The 20,739-nt window shown below is 41.0% G+C and overlaps 1 protein-coding gene across 1 annotated transcript in view; it reads left to right on the top strand.

Moving 5' to 3' along the window:
- The window catches only part of LOC122817261 (phosphatidylcholine transfer protein), a 403,419-nt gene that overhangs the window by 217,789 nt on the left and 164,891 nt on the right, over window positions 1-20,739 (top strand). Inside the window, exon 3 of the mRNA XM_044090477.1 lies at window positions 16,152-16,231. Within this exon, the coding sequence (XP_043946412.1) occupies window positions 16,152-16,231 (80 nt within the window). The remainder of the gene's footprint in view (window positions 1-16,151; window positions 16,232-20,739) is intronic.

The raw sequence follows: 20,739 nt of genomic DNA, 5'->3' as shown, positions 1-20,739 counted from the left end.
TATATAATTCTGGCATTTGTAAATAAATGTAAAAATACAGACATGTTTCCTGAGTGTAAAAGAATATGGTGAAATGTGGAACTGCAAAATATGTCACAACATTGCACTCTACTGGCCCAGTGAAACATGTTGTGACCCTTTCATGTTAGAATTTGGCTCCAGTGCATCTGGATGAAGGTTTCATGCCCATTGTTTTAAGGCTAAAGTTTATGACCAGAATTTAGGTGTGGAATGTGCTTTATTGCTCTGGTTTCTGTTAGAATATACATGTGAAATGTCTTATATTGCTGTAAGTTTCTGAGCTGGTGTTAGATTGCTAAATAATGCAGTCTGTGGCCTGAGAACTCAGACCAGGTGTTAAGATGATGCAATATGAATACTGGGAAAACCTAAGTGTCAAAAATTATGTAATTTGGGAGGGACATGTTTGTTAGTAATGTTTAAATACTATTTCTCACAAGAGACTGAAAGCATTTTGATCTGGATATCCAACTTATCAGCACTCTGCCTAATTTCACATGTAAGTTTCTAGCACTGTGATTTCTTGTAGGAATAGTTAAAGCTAGAAAAGATTAATTAGGTTTTTTTTTTTGGAAATCATACCTGTACTACTGTATTATTTAAAGTTTCATTGTGATCTCTGAACTCTTAGATATCTCTGTGGTGTAGTAGTTTTGTCTTGTGTTTTAATTATTTAATATTAAATATTTTAAAACCTTCTACCTATGGCTGGTTTATGTAGAGATAAATTATGCTTTAGAGTACATTATATATTTATAGAGTTTGCTGTCTAAGCCCTTCCAATAAGCCTAGACTGAATATTCAGATTACCATTGGATAATAATATTGCACTGTAATAACTGGACACCCTTTTAAGGGCCTTTTAGTAGCTGATATAATTAGCTGGGTGGTGACAGGGATTACTACTGTATGGTCTGGGTAAAGGGGCACAGCTGGAGAATCTGTGTCAGCCTTTCCCAGGAGTGTCTGTGAAGTTGTATAAATACTTATCTCAACGTGTGTGTGTGGGTGTGTGGGTATGTGTGTGTGTGTGTGTGTGTGTGTGTGTGTGTGTGTGTGTGTGTGTGTGTGTGTGTGTGTGTGTGTGTGTGTGTGTGTGTGTGTGTGTGTGTGTTGTGTCAGCTACTTGGCAGGGCCACGAAGCACTGGTTGGACAGAGAGGGTACTGGAGGTTTTAGCTTGCCCAGCTAGGCTGAGACCTGGACCCTATAGCTGTGCCATTGGAGAGTCTTATTGGGGACCTGGTGAGCAAGGGAGCAACCAGCCACAGACTGACAGTGATCTCTGTGTGCACTTAAGGGAAATTGTACTTTACTGTGTGTATTAGTTATCCTTTTCTCTTCTAGGAGACGACCTCCCTGGTGTTAGTGGTGAGGATTGAGGCTCCTTGATTGCTGGGCCAGGGCACGGTCGTCACAATAGCAACAGAGATTTTTTTAATATTTGTTATTTACATATTAAAAAATGTTTGTCTAAGGGTTTTAATACACTTGTAGGAAAGTGATTTATTAATTGATGTCACATGATGTAATTTGGGTATAAATTGAGTTGGGCTGGGTTTGCTGTGTATTCTGAAGAAGTCCCGATTACCACAGATGAAAGCGCTTAATTGTATTAATAAATTCCAGAGCCGGACACTGCCAGTGTTTTCCTTTTGTTTTTATTTAAGTTTTGGAGTTGTGTTTTTCGACTTATTAGTTTTATTGTGTTATGGAAGACATGGGGTGAGTGACCAGCTCTCTGCACTATTTGAATGGGCAGCTTGTTGCATCTGTTAGCAGTTTAACCATGTTGATTCAAGGGTTAACACAGCAATTGACTATTTTAAACAATGAAAGAGGTTTCAGTGTCACTTTGGATCTGAGTTCCCAGATAAATGGTGGCTTCGTTTCCCAGGAGGAAAATTTTGGAATTACTCTAGCCTAGAGACCGCAAGTTCCTTAAGTGGTTTAGATAACCGTATCTAGTGAGCAGGTCTGGGCTCAGTGTTTACCAACCTGACCATAGGGCGTGACGGCTTCAATATTCCTGATTGGTTGGATGATGGTAATGATTGGCGGCTGACTGTGGAGTCCCAGTATGACTTACATGATTCTTTGGATAAAAAACTAAAGACTCTGCATGATTCCATTTTTAAACTATGAGAATTACAGTTGGAAAACAGTTATTTTAAAGAGTGTTTGAGTCGACAACAAGTGCCGAAGGGCTTGAGGACTTGGAAATATCCAACGGGTATGAAAAATGATTCGGAACTTTATCATGAGTTAATATTGTTGTTTAATAGACATGGCTATGAATTCATTGAGCTTTTGGTCAGAGACAATGATAAGAAAATTAAAGTGCTTTGGAATCTACTAACACGCTAGATGTGTGTATTAAGACTGACTTTTTTGAAAGCAAATTAGTTCATTACAGAGGTATTTTTTCTAAAGTGGACAGTGCTATGAATGAGTTAAAAAAAAATAAGAAAATTAAAAAATTGCAAAGGGATAAGCTTGAATATGAAAATGGGATTGCTTATCCAGCTCCCCCCAATAGTAATAATGGATTTGGAAGCCATATGTTAAGTGAGGATATTGAATGTAACAATGTTAGCCAAGGTAATGAAAATCAGAACGTGTCTAATGATGGATTGGGAAGTAATGAACCTGACCATTTAGAATACCCCCCCCCCCCCCCCCAGGAGGTCAGAGAGACTGAGGAATCAAAGGGTGGTGAACTCCTGGGCTCACAAGGGAGGAACAACTATGGGCAGGCACCTCCTTCTTGGAGGGGTCGGGGTCAGTGTTCGAGGAGGGGGAGGGGTTGGTAGAAAGTGAAAATGAAAACACAAGTGACAATGGTGTATGTAAAATTATCCATAACTCTAGTGGTGACTTTTGTGTTTACAATTTGAACAATTTAGAGGTCACTACTGGATGGGCTGATTATTTGAGAAGAGCATCACTTTTGTTCCAGCAAGGAAGGCAAAAATTGAAGATGTGATTCAATTAAAACCATTTGTTAGAAAGTTAAACTTTTGTCTTCTCTTTAATACTAGTGAAAATACTTTCTTGGATTCTCAAAGATGTAGAGGGTCTAGCGTGTTCAATCCTCCCCTGCACCGTGTTATGAATTTATGTGAGCGCATATGTGAAGGGAAAATAAGGACGTTGTTAAAAAAAAACCCCTTATAATTTAAACCAGTATGAGTGGCTGTTATTAAAGGAAATTATGGCGAACAGACAGATTAGGGTGATGAAACCCGACAAAGGTGGAGGCCTTGTTGTTGTGAGATGTAATGATTAAGTCAATAAAATGTTGGTATTGTTATACACAGAAACATGAGGAAATTTCAATTAATGAAATGAATATTGCCTATCTTGGTACTGATTTGGCCTTAGAAGATTTATTGATTAATGAGCAGATTAGTAAGGATGAATATAAATTTTTTAAGGTAGCATATCCCAGGGTCCCCACCATTTTTGTGATCTCCAAGGTTCACAAAAGTATTGTGGACCCTCCTTTAAGGCCTATAGTTGATGCTAAAGCCTCGAAAACATTCCCCACAGTAAGATATATTGATTTACACTTGAAGGGAGTTTTAGATTTTTGGGACTTTCTGGGGAAGGTGATCAAAGATTTGTACTGCAATGATTTGATATTTGTGACAATAGATGTAAGAGATCTCTTTTCGGCCATCCCCCACCAAGAAGGGTTAGAAATGTTCTATCACTGTTTATGTTATGGGTCAAAATTACAGATTTTGACCATTAGGGCCCTTATGGAGATTGTACTTGAAAGTAATTTTATTTATTTTGGAAACCAGTTGTTCTAGCAGAAAAGCGGTGTTGCTTTGAGGACTGCATGAGCTCCAATATTTGCCAACATTGTCTTGGCCCATTGGGAAAACTCTCTGGTGTTCCAATCTGAGTTTAAGGGGTGTTGGACACTGTATGGGCATTTTTTGGATGATATATTTTTTTGGAAAGACAATAGGGCCAGGCTAGATGAATTTTATGAGTTTCTGAACAACAATACTGGTTTTTTGAAGTTCATTGTGGAAGTTCAGAAGGATAGGGTGAATTATTCGGATGTATATATTATTAAAGATCAAGTACAAGGAAGGTTTGAGTCTACTTTATATAGAAAACCTGCACTCATTGTTGCACTTTGAGAGCTGGCACCCCCTTCACCAAAAGTGGTCTCTCGTTAAGGGCCAGTGTGCGAAACTGGCACAAATGGTGAGTGATGACAATAGCCGGACTCTGCCAGTGTTTTCCTTTTGTTTTTATTTAGTTTTTGAGTTGTGTTTTTAGGCTTGTTAAGGTTATGAAACATCCTACAATGTTTCTGTCTCATGAACTCATAAATGTCATGTTCACACAGCTTTAAGAATGCCTCAGTGAAAGGAGAGTTGATGGGAACAAACTGGCAAGGCTTCTTAAAGCCAGTATGCTCGTAAGCAGTATTACCATAAAGAATCCTAAGCGAGATCTTACGAACAAACAGTCTTAAGTCAGTGAAGACCTCGTGTAAGGTCATAACCTCAGAAGGTCAGGGTAGCCATGGGCACCACGTGTGCAGTTATGCCAACATGATGCTCACATATTGGGATTTTCTATATGTTCTAGATAGAAGTAACTTCTTTTTCCAGTACATCTCACATTACGTATGTTTTGTGGATGATGTGTTCTTTGTATTGACTGGTTCAACAGAGACTCTAAATGAGTTTGTGAACTATTTACATCAGACCACTGATTTTAAAGTTCACTTTTAAATATTCCCGAACCTTGATAGATTTTCTTGATGTTTGTGTCTTGAATACCCCTGATGGTTTTAATACTCATCTCTATAGTAAACCATGCAAGAAAGTTAACATACTGCTCTACCAGAGTATGCACCCTAAGTATGTAAAGCGTAATGTGCTGAAAGGGCAGTTTTATAGACATGCAAGACTGAACAGAAATGATGAGAATATGTTTTACTGTGTCTATACCCTGACTGAGTGAGGATTTTCTCTCTAGGGGGTACTCTGAATATGAGACAGGGATGGCGTGTGATGAGGTTCTGTGACATAGAAATGAGTTGGCTAGACCATAATTTTTCCATCTAAAGTGTTGACACTGTGGTAAGACAGAATGTAACAGAAATTATTTTAGAATGTGTGTAACCTATTCAAATGACATTCATCCTATCTGTGACATCATTAGGAAGCACTGCCATATTTTGACTACTGATGCCAGATGCAGGGACTTCCTTGGTGACGTTCCACACTTTTGATATAGAAGCAACAGTTCCATTAAGAAACTGCTTTGCTACAAACCTCTAGTTAGCAACAGACCCTGTATTTCAGTTAGGAAAGGGACACATCCATGCAGATTATGTAACATGTAGAAGTACATTCAAACTGATACTTTTTACATCCTGTTACTGGACGTACTTTTAAATTCAACTTCTGTGTCGACTGTACTAAGTAACCTGGTATATTTGGCTGTTTGTGATCAATGTGGATGTTACTATGTTGGTAAAAGGAATCGAATGTTGAGGAATCGTATCAGGGAACACTTATATGAAATAAGCAGACTTGACAGTAGGAATGCTTTATATAAGCATATTTGTAACACTGGTATTGAACACTCTTTTAAGTTTGTAGTTTTGGAATTATTCAATGTAGGAGCCAGATGAGGTGATATTAAATCAAAACTAAAATGCTTAGAAGTTAAATGGATGTTAATTTTACAATCTGACAAAGGGAAAGGATTAAATGAACATATACCTTTAAAATCTTTGCTGAGGTCATGTGACTTGACCGGGTGATTTTGAACTTTCCTGGCTGTAATTAAGCACAGTTTGTTGGTTTGTTTTTAGATCTGATGAAGCACCTTTGGTGTGAAAGTGCTCATCTGTTATATATTTTTTACTGTTTGTATTTTTTAGATTTAATAATTGTTTTATACAGTGTTGTGTTAGCTGGTTCTTTTGTTTTATCTGCTGCTTTTGAATATATAAAAAAATAGATTGTAGCATGGCTGCATAGAACAAAACCCATGTGGTGAATCCGTGCGCACCTTCAGAAGTAGGTGCGACAATTACATTGATAAAATAACAGCCCAAATGGTGGACATAAAAATAGGAATAGGCAAGGAAAAGGCAAAAAAGTACAAATTCAACAACTATAGGTACAGAGTTTGAATTCTTTTTATATATAAATATAAAAATACACATCATAAATAAAATTAAGACATCACAACTTAGCTGGGTACTTTTCCGTTATCAGGGCAACAGTTCTAATGCGCTGGCACGTACACGCAATGATCGCACAGGGCTTAGCCCTGAAGCAGTTGTTCATGCCTAAAACACTTCCTATACTTCCTCTTAACATCCACAGCTCTTTATGGCAGCCACACTTTTTGGGTCCAGCTTCTTTAACCAAGCGGTTTATCATCTAATAAATTAGCTAGGAGAAGGACTTCACAAGTATAATATTGCCAATGTTTAATTTTTTTCTGCTGCGGTACATTGATCAGTTACTTGCAACTCATATTTATGTTCATATTTTCAGAACTAAGAACCCAAAATTCTGCTGAAGAGTACATGTGAAATGCCATACTTTGAGATTGACAGCTGCTTTTTGTATCATTACTATATATATTGGTGACAGAGACTTCTGTGTGGCAGCAGGTGAAACCTTAAAGATTGAAGAAAGCTCATTTACACTGTAATAACACACTTTCATATTTCCGCATATGCCTTAACATGCACGCAAGACAGAAAGTTGTCACTGTCAAAAGCTTGCATATTGTTACAACAGTCGTTAAACATAACTTGGGAACAGCAACCTAGACATGACTACTTGGGAAAGCTTCTTAAAAAAATATTTAAGTCTGGGTTTACCAGTGTTATAAATTAGTATTTACAGAAACACTATGAATCCACCATTAATAGCTGTAGAATACTTATTGATGGGAATACTGCTGCTTGTACACAGTTTGGATAGCTGTCCCATGTTTTAAGTTGATGTTTCATACCATGCTGTGCTATACAAATATGTATGCAACTGCTAGTTGATATTTCCGCACCACGTGTGTGCTAATTCTTTAAAAACTGGGTATGTGTTCTCATTAAGAAACATGGGTGATCATTGCACGTGTGTGCTAGCACATTAGAAGTATTTCCCCGATAATGAAAAAGTACCCTTAGCTGCCTTCTGTCTGCGCACTGGTAAAATAAAGATGGTGGCATTAAGTTTAAGTTGCCGTAAAAGTTCCTTATATTCAATTCTGTTTTCTTCATGCACTGCCACATAGATTAATATCAGTTTGTTCAATTATAGCAAAATTAAAAAGTTCACATTTTTCACAGATAACAGAATGCCTGAGAAAGGTATTATGTGTGTTCCATTACAAAATACCACAGTTATGTTCATAAATGTGTTTTCTGAGGACACATTCAGTTTTGCCAATGTAAAAGGCTGGACAGGCATAGCAAGCAGCAAGGGATACCAGCCCTTTGGAATGGCAATTACCATGGACAGGATACACAACAGATTTTAGATAGTTCTGAATAAGTATAGATTAATTCTCCTGAATGAACCTACACTGATTGCGCATTCCACACTTTTTGTGCCCCTTTTGTTAGTCTCTTTGCTTAATGATTTAACTGTAAATTCCACCAGGTTTATAAAATTTCATGTTCTCTTATAATCAAAATGAAGTGTCCCACCTAGTACAGGCCTAAAAATATTCCAGTTGTTTTTAATAATGTCTTAATAAAATGTGACAGTGTGTTATATTGTAGTACAAAGGCACAATGAAACAATGGATCATTGTTGACCCCCCCCCCCTCCCACAATGGGCTGACTGGGTTTAGACATGTTGGAGGTCTGGGTAAGAAGAGAGTCTACACAAAGACGACCCTGGCTAACAGCCTGTGTTGAGACCTCAGGGGTAGCATCGCCAAACCCAGTACCCAGTAGTGGTTGATATTTTGTGCCCCAGATGGAAAACATGTTGTTGCTAATGTTTTTGTTAGTCATTGTTGGTGCACACCAGCTGGTTTTCTGCTTTTACTTTTCCACTGTGGTTTAATACATTAGCAGACTGGAACAAGACAAGTAATGTGGTATTGCATGAATCAGCCACATATTATCCTGCATGCTGCAGTTTAAACCAGTTTGTATTCAGACTCTGACATTCTTTATTAATTATGGTAAAATGTGCAACTGAAACCCAGCTGGACATTCCCTCAACAGTTCTTCCTTATTAACCAGTGGGGGAGTTTTCTCCATTCCAAGGATTAGAAATAATTTATTAGTAACCTTCTTTTTCAAGTTGTGGAGACATCTGCAGGGTGCCAGTTGAATGGCATGTGTGACTGACGCTGCATTTTTTTGATATTTGCCTAATGTTCCCCCTCCCTTATGCAGGTTTATTATGCTTATTCACAGTGTGACATGCTTGTGTGTAAATGTAGAACTCGCTTTCTTCTTCTTTATGTACCCGTAGTAGTACCAGCACTGCACTGGACAGCTCAGACCTCCATTTATCTCTGGGAGCTGACCTTCTGACCCCCCCCCCCCCAGGAGATTATCCTAATTCAGAATTCCCTTACTTGTTGACAAGAGATTATCTCAATGGCCAAGTATCTGAAACTTGATTTTGAGCACCTAGCCAGATATCTGACTCACCACTGGTAGTCACTGTAAAGTAGAACATGTTCTTTCTCTCAAGCTGTATTGACCTTAGAGTTAATTAAAGAAAGGGAGTACAATGGATGCAGTCTCAGGCTTGTAAGGCATAGCTAGGGGCTTTTCTCCCTCCCAGTGTAAATGATGCTTTTCAGAGGTTGTGCAAGTGTCTTTTCTAAAAACAGGCAGTACTCTGAAAACTGTCCTAAATATCTCTTAACTCCTTCCAGCACTTTTGCTACTCCTTCCCACTTGGCCAGCACCACCACCACCAGCACCTGAGCCCACTACTCAAACCCAGGTCATTGTTGCTGCAGTCAGGACTTTATGCCTTTTATGACAGATACAACCAATCACTGTAGCTATTTTTTTAGACAAATACCCTCTTCAGCTCTAATGTATTTTTCTGCTTTTTATTAGCTGGGAGCTATATGTTTTTCTCGCTTACTATGTGCTTTATTTTTCTTTTCTTTATTTATCTAACAAGTGCAGGAAGAATGTACTGCCATTCATTCATCTGTTTGTTTTATATCTGGTTGTTGACTGGGTAAGTGTCTGTCCATTTTACTCTTTTTTGCAACAACCCAAACTCACAGTCAAAGCAAAGAAAATATAAACAGTTGCTGTCACTTAACATCATTAAATTAATACTGATTCAGTAGATAGGTTTAATTACATTTGTTTCATAGAGTTATTTAAAAAGAACTGATGCAAAAATGTATTGTACTATAATCAATATAAACAGTAATTAAAACACCTAAACGAATCCCATTTTGCAGCCATCACAAATGTATGCATTGTAATTGCAACATATGAATAAACAGCCTGTCCCTGTAGGAGTGGTTACTGCCTAGAAGCTGTAGTTTTATTGGCCATTTTGGGTCAATTCCAAACTCCTTGATCTCTCTCTCTTAAAACCCTGCTGCCTCGTGGTTTTGGCATCTTTCCAGGCTTGATAGTTGTTGTTGAAGCACCTACCAAGGGGAGAAAACGCTGAGAGAAGAAAGGAGCCACTTTTGAGATTTTAAGTATTTTCTTCTGATTTTTGTTTAAAATTACTGCTTTGCCGCCTACTTTTCGGCTTGCTAAAGTTGATATCTGTATTAGAAACAGTATTTAGAACACATCTAGAGCCTGTTTACTGCATTTCCTGTGTTGCACTTAATTTAACATCAGTTTTCTTAAAATTGCATTTTACCTGACTCTGGCCTAGCACTCAAGTGTGGGGTCATTTATTGCACTGTTCTGACTATTTTGCTACTTGTGTATCTCTGCTACCTTTAAACTAAAACAAAAAAAACAAAACAAAAATATCTTGCTTTTTTCCCACTTTCTGAAATTTAAGAAAGTTCAGTTACAGATTTGCTGTTGTGAACTGTTTGTTAGTTTCTTGGAGGCCAGTGCTTGCTTGGGCTAAAGGGAAGTCTCTGTGTTCACCAGTGGCAGTGGTTAACACTGAGCAGCCTGCCTGTCCCTGTAGGAGTGGTTACAGCCTAGAAACTGTAGTTTTATTGGCCATTTTGGGTCAATTCCAAACTCCTTGATCTCTCTCTCTCTTAAAACCCTGCAACTGTCTTTTTGCGCGGTCTTGCGCACAGAGCAGTGTCGGGCAGCGCCGCTTAAACAGGTTTAAACTATTCCCGGCTCCACAAAGTCTGCTCTTCATTTTTTCCCTTAGAACTGTTCTAAATTTCAAAATAAGCACTCTATTCTCATTCTATAGCCCTGCACTTGCTCGTATAAGTAATCTCATAGGTAAACACTAATAAACTTAAGCACTACATCCTCTTATACTCCTTTTAAGCACTTGCTCCCTATTGGTTCTTTCTGATCAGTCAATAAGTAGTTCCCTATATTATTCAGGCATGTCCAAAGGTCAGTTTCGGGTTTACTCTCCAGTCCAGCTGGTGAATCTGGGAATCTTGAGGCAATGTTACAACTGCCTTATGTATACAGACCACCCTCTCCTCCTCCCAACAAGCTCAAATATATGTGAGAGATGCAACTATATAGCCAAACTGGAGGCTAAGCTCTCTCAACCCAGTACTGGCACAGCCTGTCAGGAGGAAAAGGTAACCACACACACCACAAATCCAGTCTCACATAGACTTATTGCATCAGCAAACCAAACACATAAACACACAAAAACATATTCGGAGGCTCTAAATAAAAATCCGCCTAAGCAGCAGAGACCTCCAAAGCAGACATCCAAGCAACCCCTACCACGAAACAATGCCCATGTAGTGCATAGCTCACAAAGTCAGTGTGCCACACAGTCACAGCCCTTAAGGCTAAACAACACACCTAATACACTTGTGATAGGTGACTCTATTGTCAGACACACTGACGTCCCACTCACCAGGCTGAACAAGGAGAAGGTCACTGTAAGCTGCCTGTCGGGTGCCAGGATCCGCCACATAACACAAGTACTCAGGTCACTCCAAAGCAAGTACAAATATGACTCCGTCATTGTCCATGCCGTTGTGAATGACCTGAGACATACCTCCCTGGACTACATGAAAAAAGACATAGAGGAGCTCTCTGATCATGTGGCCTAGGCCGGTATGACCCTGACCTTGAGTAGCATCTTACCCTCATCAAGAATGATGCCACAATATGAAGACAAAATGATCGATTTTAACAACTGGCTAAAGTATTGGTGTCATTCAAAGGGGATCCAGTGTCTGTCAGCCTGGGATGACATGCTCGACAAGCCACGTTGCTTCGCTAGGGACGGCTTACACCTGTCACCCCTGGGTTTTCGAATACTCGCAAAGGCTCTTGCCTCCCCCATAGTGCCTTTTTTTAGGCAAGGCTCAAAAGACAAACCCACCTCCATAGACAACACAAAGAAAAAAAAACTAAGGGTAATGCTGCTCAGCGCCAGAAGTCTAAACCTCAAGATGCATGCACTCGAGACTCTCCTCAGTATGGAGAATATCGATATCTGTGCAGTAACATAAACCTGGTTCAAGGCTCCCGAGAGCACCCCAACACTAACAGGTTATACTTCATACCATGCTTTCTGGCCCCAAAACTCAGACTGAACCACAAAAGGAGGGGGCGTATCCATATTTATCAAAGATACCCACACCTCCAGGTTAGTGGCACTGCACGAAGCATCGGAGACCATCCATGTGCAACTAACAGTGGGAAAAACTGCCTTTCAGTTTGTAGTCTGCTACAGACCACCCTCCCAAACACAGGAACCTCACTCGGCTTTCCTGAGAACACTGGAGAATATAAAGGTCCCTCCAAACACCATTATATTGAGTAACTTCAACTACCCAAACATTGATTGGGAAAACTACTCAAGCCAAACACCCTCGCCCAATGATTCCTAGAATTTATAAACTCAAATGCTATGGAACAACTGGTCACCACTCCCACAAGAGGGGAAAACATATTGGATCTGGTCATCACCAACATGGGGTTTCTATGTTCCACACCAGAGGTATACCCCTCATTGGTAAGATCAGACCATAAACTAATCTCACTGGACATCCATATTCCGTCCCCACCCCTAGCCAAGGAAACCACGGTGAAGAACTTCTCAAAAGCAAACTTCACACTTCTCAAAACTGAGGTGGAATCTTTCAAAGCTCCGGCCAGTGGAAAATACGTCCCAAAATGCAGAATCCTTTACAAAAGCATTCTATGAACACCTACAGGAATGCGTGGAGCATGCTATCCCAAATAAAACCAAGACTCACTCCTCCAAAGGCAGGAGACCTGTCTGGTGGACCCCGGCCATAAATAAGCTATACAACAGAAGGAGAAAGCTACTGCATGATAGTGCAAAATCCCAAAAAGGGAAGGCGTCTCTAATCAGTACTAGCAAGAAACTACGATCCCTCATCAATTCATCTAAGGCCAGCTTCAAAAGAAAAATTGCACAAGACACTAAAGATAATCACAAGGCCTTCTTTAGTTATGTCAGAAACGTGGGTGGCAACTCCCAGATATGCTCTGAGTTAGTGCAAAATGACAAAAAATACACTGAACCCACAGACATTGCCAACATCCTGGCAGAAAGGTTCAGTGCAAACTTCTCCCCCCTTCCCCCCCAAAAGAGCAAATGTCTATCCCAACAGAGTGTAGCCTTCCTGAGATCACAGATGCACAGGTGAGAGCTGCCCTCTTCAAAGCAAAAAACACAGCATCAATGGGACCAGGTGGTGTCCCGGGCTGTGTCTTACACGAGCTCCAAGAAGAACTAAACCCTCATATAAAGTCACTGTTCAAACTCAGCCTTACTACAGGATATGTACCCAAGGAATGGCGTACAGCAACAGTGGTCCCACTCCACAAAGGTGGTGCCACAACAGACCACGGAAACTATCGCCCTATAAGCCTGACTAGCCCGGTCTGCAAAGCTATGGAGCGTATCATCATGGAAATCATAAACAAAGACTTTGGGAACCTCCAGACACTGGATCCTACCCAATTTGGCTTTGTTAAGGGCAGATCTTGCCTCTTGAACCTGGTAGACTTCTTTGAAACAGTTACCAAAGCCATAGATGAAGGGAAGGTAGTCCACACAGCCTACCTGGACCTCGCAAAAGCCTTCGACACAATACCCCACTCGGGCATCATAAATAAGCTCACCAGCTTAAATATCAACCCCTATGTCACAAGATGGGTTGCAAACTGGCTCAGGGATAGAACCCACATGGTAAGAATAGCAGGTGCCATGTCAGACTCTAAACCAGTTACAAGTGGCATCCCACAAGGCTCAGTCCTGGGACCTCTCTTGTTCGGTATATATTTCTCCGAGGTACAGGCTAACACGGGTGGACTATGGCTGACCAAGTTCGCAGATGATTGCAAACTGGGCGCCGTAATCGACTCTCCGCCTGACACAAGCATCCTCCAAAAGGGACTCACAGAGACGGATAACTGGTGCCAGAGCCATGGCCTAAAGCTAAATGCCAAAAAGTGCATAGTCATCCCCTTTGGGAAAAACAAAGTGCCCACAAATTACCACATAGGTGGTAATCCATTAAGTACGGAATAAGTAATTAGGGACTTGGGGACCCAAGTAGATAGCAATCTCTCCTTTGACAATCACGTTGCCAAAATGGTTAGAAAGACCTTCTACATAGCCCACCTTATCACGAAAGGATTCACATCTAGATCGAGAGGTCATTGTGCCCCTCTACTCATCACTTATCAGGCCCATAATTGAATACAGTGCCCCATTTGGGATGTACCTTACCCGACACCTGCAGCAACTGGAAAGACCCCAAAAGTACCTCACCAAGAGGATCAAGGGGCTCAAACAGATGCCTTATGCAGTTCGGCTAAAGAAACTCCAGCTGTACTCAGTTGCATACTGCCTACTCAGAGGCGATCTGTGTCTGACGTATAAAGCCATGTCCAACCCAGAATTAATGGACATGCTTCACCTCAGGAAATCCAAATCCCTTAGAGCTACATGCTCCAGGGACTTGAACCTCAGCACAGAAATAAATAGGACATGCTGGAGGGACAGATTCATATCCCAGAGGCTCCCCTCACTCTGGAACAAAATCCCAATCCATGTTAGGCAGAGCCCCTCACTGACCCTCTTCAAGAGAAATCTTGACGAGTGGATGGGAGATCGTAAGTTTACCCCTGGGATCTCTTCTGTGTCCCTGCTTGACAGAGGTACAGTAAACTAACCTTAAAAGGGCTACCTTCTGTGACATACTATACAGAGACACAGTCAACTAATCTAAAAGGGTGGCGAAAGCCAAACACACTCTGGCTAGGCTTATAAATGCCCTAGGGCAGATAGCCTAGTATCAACCTATGAACGTATAGATAGCACTAATACATGAATGAATAAGTATGCAGTTAATACAACTTGGTGGATATTATGCTTCTATACTTTGCAGTACATTAGTATACCTGTGAATCCATATTGAAAAGAAAAGTAAGGCAAGAGGTAACACTGAGCGTTGTCCCTGCTTTGTTTCACTAGGTGTTCTTTTAGCTTTTTCTTGCAGGCTGTCAGGGTTTTATAATTACTTATGTCACTTGGTAAATTATCATACCTCCCAACTTCTTAGAGCAAGAAATCTGGACATAGACATATATAATAGTGGGACAAAGGCCCCAAAATAGGGACAGTTTTTAAATATTGCTTTTACAGACTTAGAAATTTGATGGTTTTGTATTAGAATGAATTTTCTGAAGTGTATGAAGTCTGAAACTCAAATGTCTGTCATTATTTTCTGACTTCAGTCTTTAATGATTTGCCACTAATTTGCCAGAAAAACCACAATTTTATGAAAAATGGACCAAAAATATGAGGCAAAAATCTGGACATTCTGTGGAAATCTGTACAGTTGAGAGATATGTTCCAGATTGTAGGCTCAGTTTTGTAGAAGGCTAATATAAGATCTGACTAGTACAGTTGTCTCAGTGGAGTTGATCTGAGGAAGTAGGTTGCTTCTCCAATTGTAATTTGTTAAACATGAGGACAGTGTTATAGTTTTGTAGAGGAGAACCTTTAGGAGGAGGGTGTTACTACTGAGCAGCCACTGGCATTTTTTCTGAGAAAGGCAGTGTTGTGCACAGGGCACAGCTACTAATACAAAAGGGGCTGATTTTATTTCCTGTCATTTGAAGAAGGTGGGTGTTATAAGTGGAATAAAGATCAGTAATCATGAGAAATTTTTCTTGCCATTGTTGAAGGACATGGGAGTCTGTCGCTTATTTTCATTTACAAAAGGGTTCTTGTACATATAATTTCTTTATGAGGTTTATATGAAGAAACAGTCAAGGATGAGAGCCAGCTGATTCTGCAGCACTGCTGAGCACCCCAGTGGTACAGTGGTTAGCATTGTCATCTCATAGTGCTTGGTTATATGGTTTAGTTCTTGGCTGATGTGCATTCTCTGTGGAGTCTGCATACTGGTTGACCCCATTTCCTCCCACATCCCAAAGATAGGTCCTCCAAATTGCACATAGGGGTGAGTGTGTGTGTGTGTGTGTGTGTGTGTGTGTGTGTGTGTGTGTGTGTGTGTGTGTGTGTGTGTGTGTGTGTGTGTGTGCGCTCGCACATAGCCTGCAATGAACAGTCACTATATCTAGGATTAGTTTCTCTGCCTTGTGACCATTGAATTCAGTGATGCTGACTTGCTCCTTTATTATCCCAAATTGGATTTCGCAGATGATCTGTGAGTAAATGGATTATTACTGATATTGTAGTCTTTGTGTGCTGTTATCCCATTTAACGTCCTTATTGTTTTGTTTTGTTTTTTTTTGTAATACCGTATCAAAACAACTTAAAAGCAGAAATGTGCGCGGATTGTATACTGCATGCAGAAACAATGGGAGTTTACATTTGCTGTTGCTCCACTCATTTAAATGCTTAATTTTCATATTGGCTATCCATTTGTAGCATGCTCAATGTTTTTTTTGTTTGTTTGTTTGTTTTTATTTTGTGTTTTGTTTTGTTTTTTTTTAATTCTAGAGTTATGTGAAAAACAGTGTAATGAAACAACGTTGATCTACTGGGAAGTGAAATATCCTTTTCCTTTGTCTAATCGAGATGTATCCTTTAATCCAAAATCCCTTCCTGCTGTGACCGTTTCTTCTTTTTTAATAATTTTGATGATCAGCATGCAACAGTGCACACAGATGCAAAGTTATAACAATGTAAACTGATTTATCAGGTTCACTGCTGATATTTGTTTAGATGCCCCTTAGCACTGGTATCACAACTCACTGCAAAAGTAGACCTCTGGAAAGTGTAGGAAGTGAATGCATTGCTGCTGTATAGTTACTGGCATAGTATATTACAGTTGTGCTTTGTTCTTGTTGGGATTTACTGTGAAACTAAATATAAAGCATGTGGGAGCTTAAAGCCTATGCAGATTGTGGTTAGCATTTGTGGTCATTTAGCTCCATATAGCTCACAAGTGAAGCAACTCTGTGTTGAATGATAATGGTCGTAATGGTCAGAAAACACAACAGGCGCATGGATGTTTCTGTGTCTTGCATGGATGGTGTAGCTGTCACTGTTGCGCTGTTCCCTAGCTAGAAAAAGTTGCACTTTGTTGTTTTAGATGGAAAATAGCTGCAGGTGTGAATCTGCATGTTACATGAACATGAAGTCTTTTGAAAATATGAATCTCCATTCTTGTGAAAAATCATGTGGAAGCCAGATGCCTGGAAGAAAATTATTGAAGTCTTTAATGTTAACACAGTCCATATGTAAACAGCAAACGTGAACAGTGTTTTGTTAAATGTTATTGCAGACCTATGTAGATCAGCTGGAACTCTTTGTTGTGCCCAGGGTTAAGCAGCCTGCCAAAAATTTACTAAGACATTCAGTAACATCTGGTCAGGCATTACTCATTCTGATATGTGCAATTATTAACCAGATGAATAAATTGTGGCATAAAGCAACTTTTTCCAGCACTGATTCAGAACATGATACAGAAACTGGAGACTGAATGCTTTCTTTGAAGCTCAACCTACCTCCATATCAAGATCCCAAAGGAATTCAGGAGGATTTTGTTTATAGTCAGTGCACTCATTTTCAGATATGGAGTCTTCTGTCTGGTTTCACCTCAGCCCCCTTCACTAGTGTTTACTGAGTGCGTGTCTGTGGTTGAAGCTTCCTTGTACCTGCAGGGACTCAGTGCCCCCATACCTAGATAGCCAGGTTTCATGCTGCCCTTTCTATATACAGCCTAGAGCTGCTGCGAAAGTCTCTATTCCGCTTGTTCCATTCTCTAGAAATAACGTTGAATCTGACCAAGTACATGCATCAACCAAAATAGCTGCTCAAATTTTATAGGCTGCAGTTTGAATCCAAAGTTATGTACAGCAAGACTCTCTACAGAAGGATTCCTGTCTTAACAGGCCAAGGTCTCGGCTCCTTTTGTGTATTTGAACGCTACAGCCTATATCTCTGTATGGTTGCCAGGCCTCCCTGTTCACATGTGTGTTCATTCAACTCTTATAGACTAGTGATCTCAGAATTCATGCATTACATACCATTGTGGGTGCATCCAAACAAATTTTTCCATAGCAATCCCTTACACCTACCCCATTCTACCTTAGCAGACACAACAGAACAGAAAAGGACAGGAAACAGTTCCGCCCCACACACACACACACACACACACACACACACACACACACACACACACACACACACACACACACACACACACATCACTGCACAAAAGCACAGGCTATTGCTAAAGAATGAATGGCTATGAGTAAAGGGCCACTCTCACAAACACTGAGGACTTTCTGGTATCCCTGGCTGGGGATAGTGACTGGATAGTAATATCTAGAGGAGGCCTGAATTTGGAGGTGAGACATGGGCTACTGGCAACATCACGTGTGTCTGTGGGAGATTCCTCAGGTTGATATTTCCATGTTTCATTAACAATGTATGGTTGTACACCACTGTCAAGAGATTGCCAGTGATAAACATCTCATAGGTTCATAGGTTAGTACTAGGCTATCGGCCCTAGGGCCTATACAAGCCTAACCATAACAATTCCCTGGCTATTTCTTCCCACACTTACATCCTGGACCCCTGTCTAGCAGGGCGACTGACGTGATCCCCAGGGTGAATTTCCTTTCTCCCATCCAATCGTCAATGTTCCTTTTGAAGAGGGCCAAAGAGGCGCTCTGCTTGACATGTATGGGTAGTCTGTTCCAAAGTCTGGGGAGTCTCTGGTTCAGGAACCTATCCCTCCAGCATGTTTTGTTTATTGTGATGACAAGGTTTAGATCCCTGGAGCGTGTGGCACTGAGGGATTGGGATTTCTTTAAGTGTAGCATGTCCAACAGCTCTGGGTTTGACATGGCCTTGTATGTTAAGCAGAGATTGCCTCTGAGTAGACGATATGCGACAGAGTATAGCTGGAGTTTTTTAAGGCTGTCAGCATAGGGCATCTGCTTTAAGCCTGTGATTCTTTTAGTGAGATATGTCTGTGGCCTTTCCAGTTATTGCAGGTGTCTTGAGAGGTACATACCAAATGGGGCGTTGTATTCTATAATGGGTCTAATGAGGGATGAGTACAGTGGGACAATGACCTCCTTTTTTCTGGATGAAAAGCCCTTAGTGATGAGGTGTGCCACATAGAAGGATTTCCTGACTGTTGTGGTGATGTGGTTATCGAAGGTGAGACCACTGTCCACCTGTGTCCCTAAGTCTCTTATCACACTTTCGGTGTTTAGTGTACTGCCACCTATGTGGTAATTCAAGGGTACATGTTTTTTCCCAAAGGGGATAACTATACATTTCTTGGCATTGAGCTTGAGCCCATGGCTCTGGCACCAAGCATCTGTTTCTGTAAGGCCCTTTTGTAGAGTATCCACATCATTTGGAGATTAAATAATGGCTCCCAGTTTGCAGTCATCTGCAAACTTTGTTAGCCAGAGTCCCTTAGTATTGGCCTGTACTACAGAGAAGTAGATGCCAAACAAGAGTGGTCCCAGGACTGAACCCTGAGGTACTTCACTTGTCACTTGTCTGGAGCTGGATTTGGAGTCAGATACTTTTACAGTGTGGGTTCTGTCAGTAAGCCAGTTAAAAACCCATCAAGTGACGTAGGGATTAATGCCCTCTCAATGTCTCTACCACAGGTACATCTGGGATGCCTCTTCCATATCCTGTTCTCTAAGGCAGGTAAATGTTCCCTGCCCTTGTATTTTTTTTCAAAGTATTGGTGTTGCAGCAAAACATAACAGGATTGTCACCTAAGTTCAGTTAGTTTTACACACACACACACACACACACACACACACACACACACACACACACACACACACACACACACACACACACACACACACACTTTTTCCTCTCTACCTTTACAGGTGCTGCTAGTGTGAGATCAGACTCAATAAGACAGGACATAACTGATGTCAGTACTTCAGTACAGCAAGCTAGTGAAAGCAGCCTGCACATAATACAGTCAGATAGCACAGTAAAAGCATCAGAAGCATTTACAGTGGAGGGCAGAGTACCACCCACATCTACCAGCATGCCTGCTATGGCAGTGGACACCATCCATGCATTCTCTGTGTTAATGAAGGGCCAGGATATTCATGTCAGCCCATCACAGGGTACGTTAATCCTTACTGACATATGTGCCCATATGACAGTAATGGGCAGTGCCACCACTGCTGAGCATGCACACAGCACAAGGGAGGGACATGCTAGTAGGTCTCAGCACTTCAGTCCCAGCTAGACCTAGACATTAATCTCACACTGAGATATGGTAAGTGAATGTGTAGGTCAGGGGTTCAGGCTCAGACTAATGCAATCCATGGCAAGGCAGAGATGATTAGTGTGATGAATCGAATGTGTGACAACATATATGAGGCCCTGTAATGCCTGCATACTGATTTAGCTTGCTGGGAGTTGGATTTCCCATTCCTACTAGGGAGTTGGAGGGCCACTTTCTATGTATTGCAGCCACCGTGGTGTTTGGTGCACTGCCCACAAGGGTCATGATCCTAGCACATGCCTCCATGGTTGTCACATATGCTGACTGCCGCATTGCCATTGCCTACTAATGAGTCTAAACACAATTATGCCTGATGTTTCTCTGGCTCCACCTCGAGTATGCTGTCAGGGCAAGTAAGTCCAGAGTGCCACTTCCCCCCTGATACCTGCTGATGATGATACTGAAGAGCTACAACAGGGCCTGTTTTGTGGACTTGGCCTCTATAGCCACACTACACATCACAGAGCAAAGCAGTCAAGATTGTGTTAATTAGCACTCTCATCCCATAAGAAGGCCACTCACATAGCCATGCCTGCCTGTCCACAGCCTATAGCCTACCAACATGTGGCCTGCAAGATATATATCTTCATACTTGCTAAGTTTGCCACCATCTGCCAGACAGTTCCACCTCCACCACTATTGTCTGAGCCACCTAGATCTTCTGGTCACCAGTCCCTATCGAGAAGTGCCACCCTTTTACTAGACATTATACTCAACTTATCCCATCCACCATGCCATGTACCTCACTAACATTTCCACCTCCCCTCGTCCTTCCCCAGTTTCACCTATCTAGTTGTTGCC

Source organism: Protopterus annectens, chromosome 12.part0 (assembly GCF_019279795.1).
Source record: "Protopterus annectens isolate FY-2018-M chromosome 12.part0, PAN1.0, whole genome shotgun sequence".
NCBI classification, from domain to species: domain Eukaryota; kingdom Metazoa; phylum Chordata; order Ceratodontiformes; family Protopteridae; genus Protopterus; species Protopterus annectens.
This window is presented reverse-complemented; position numbering and strand designations above follow the sequence as displayed.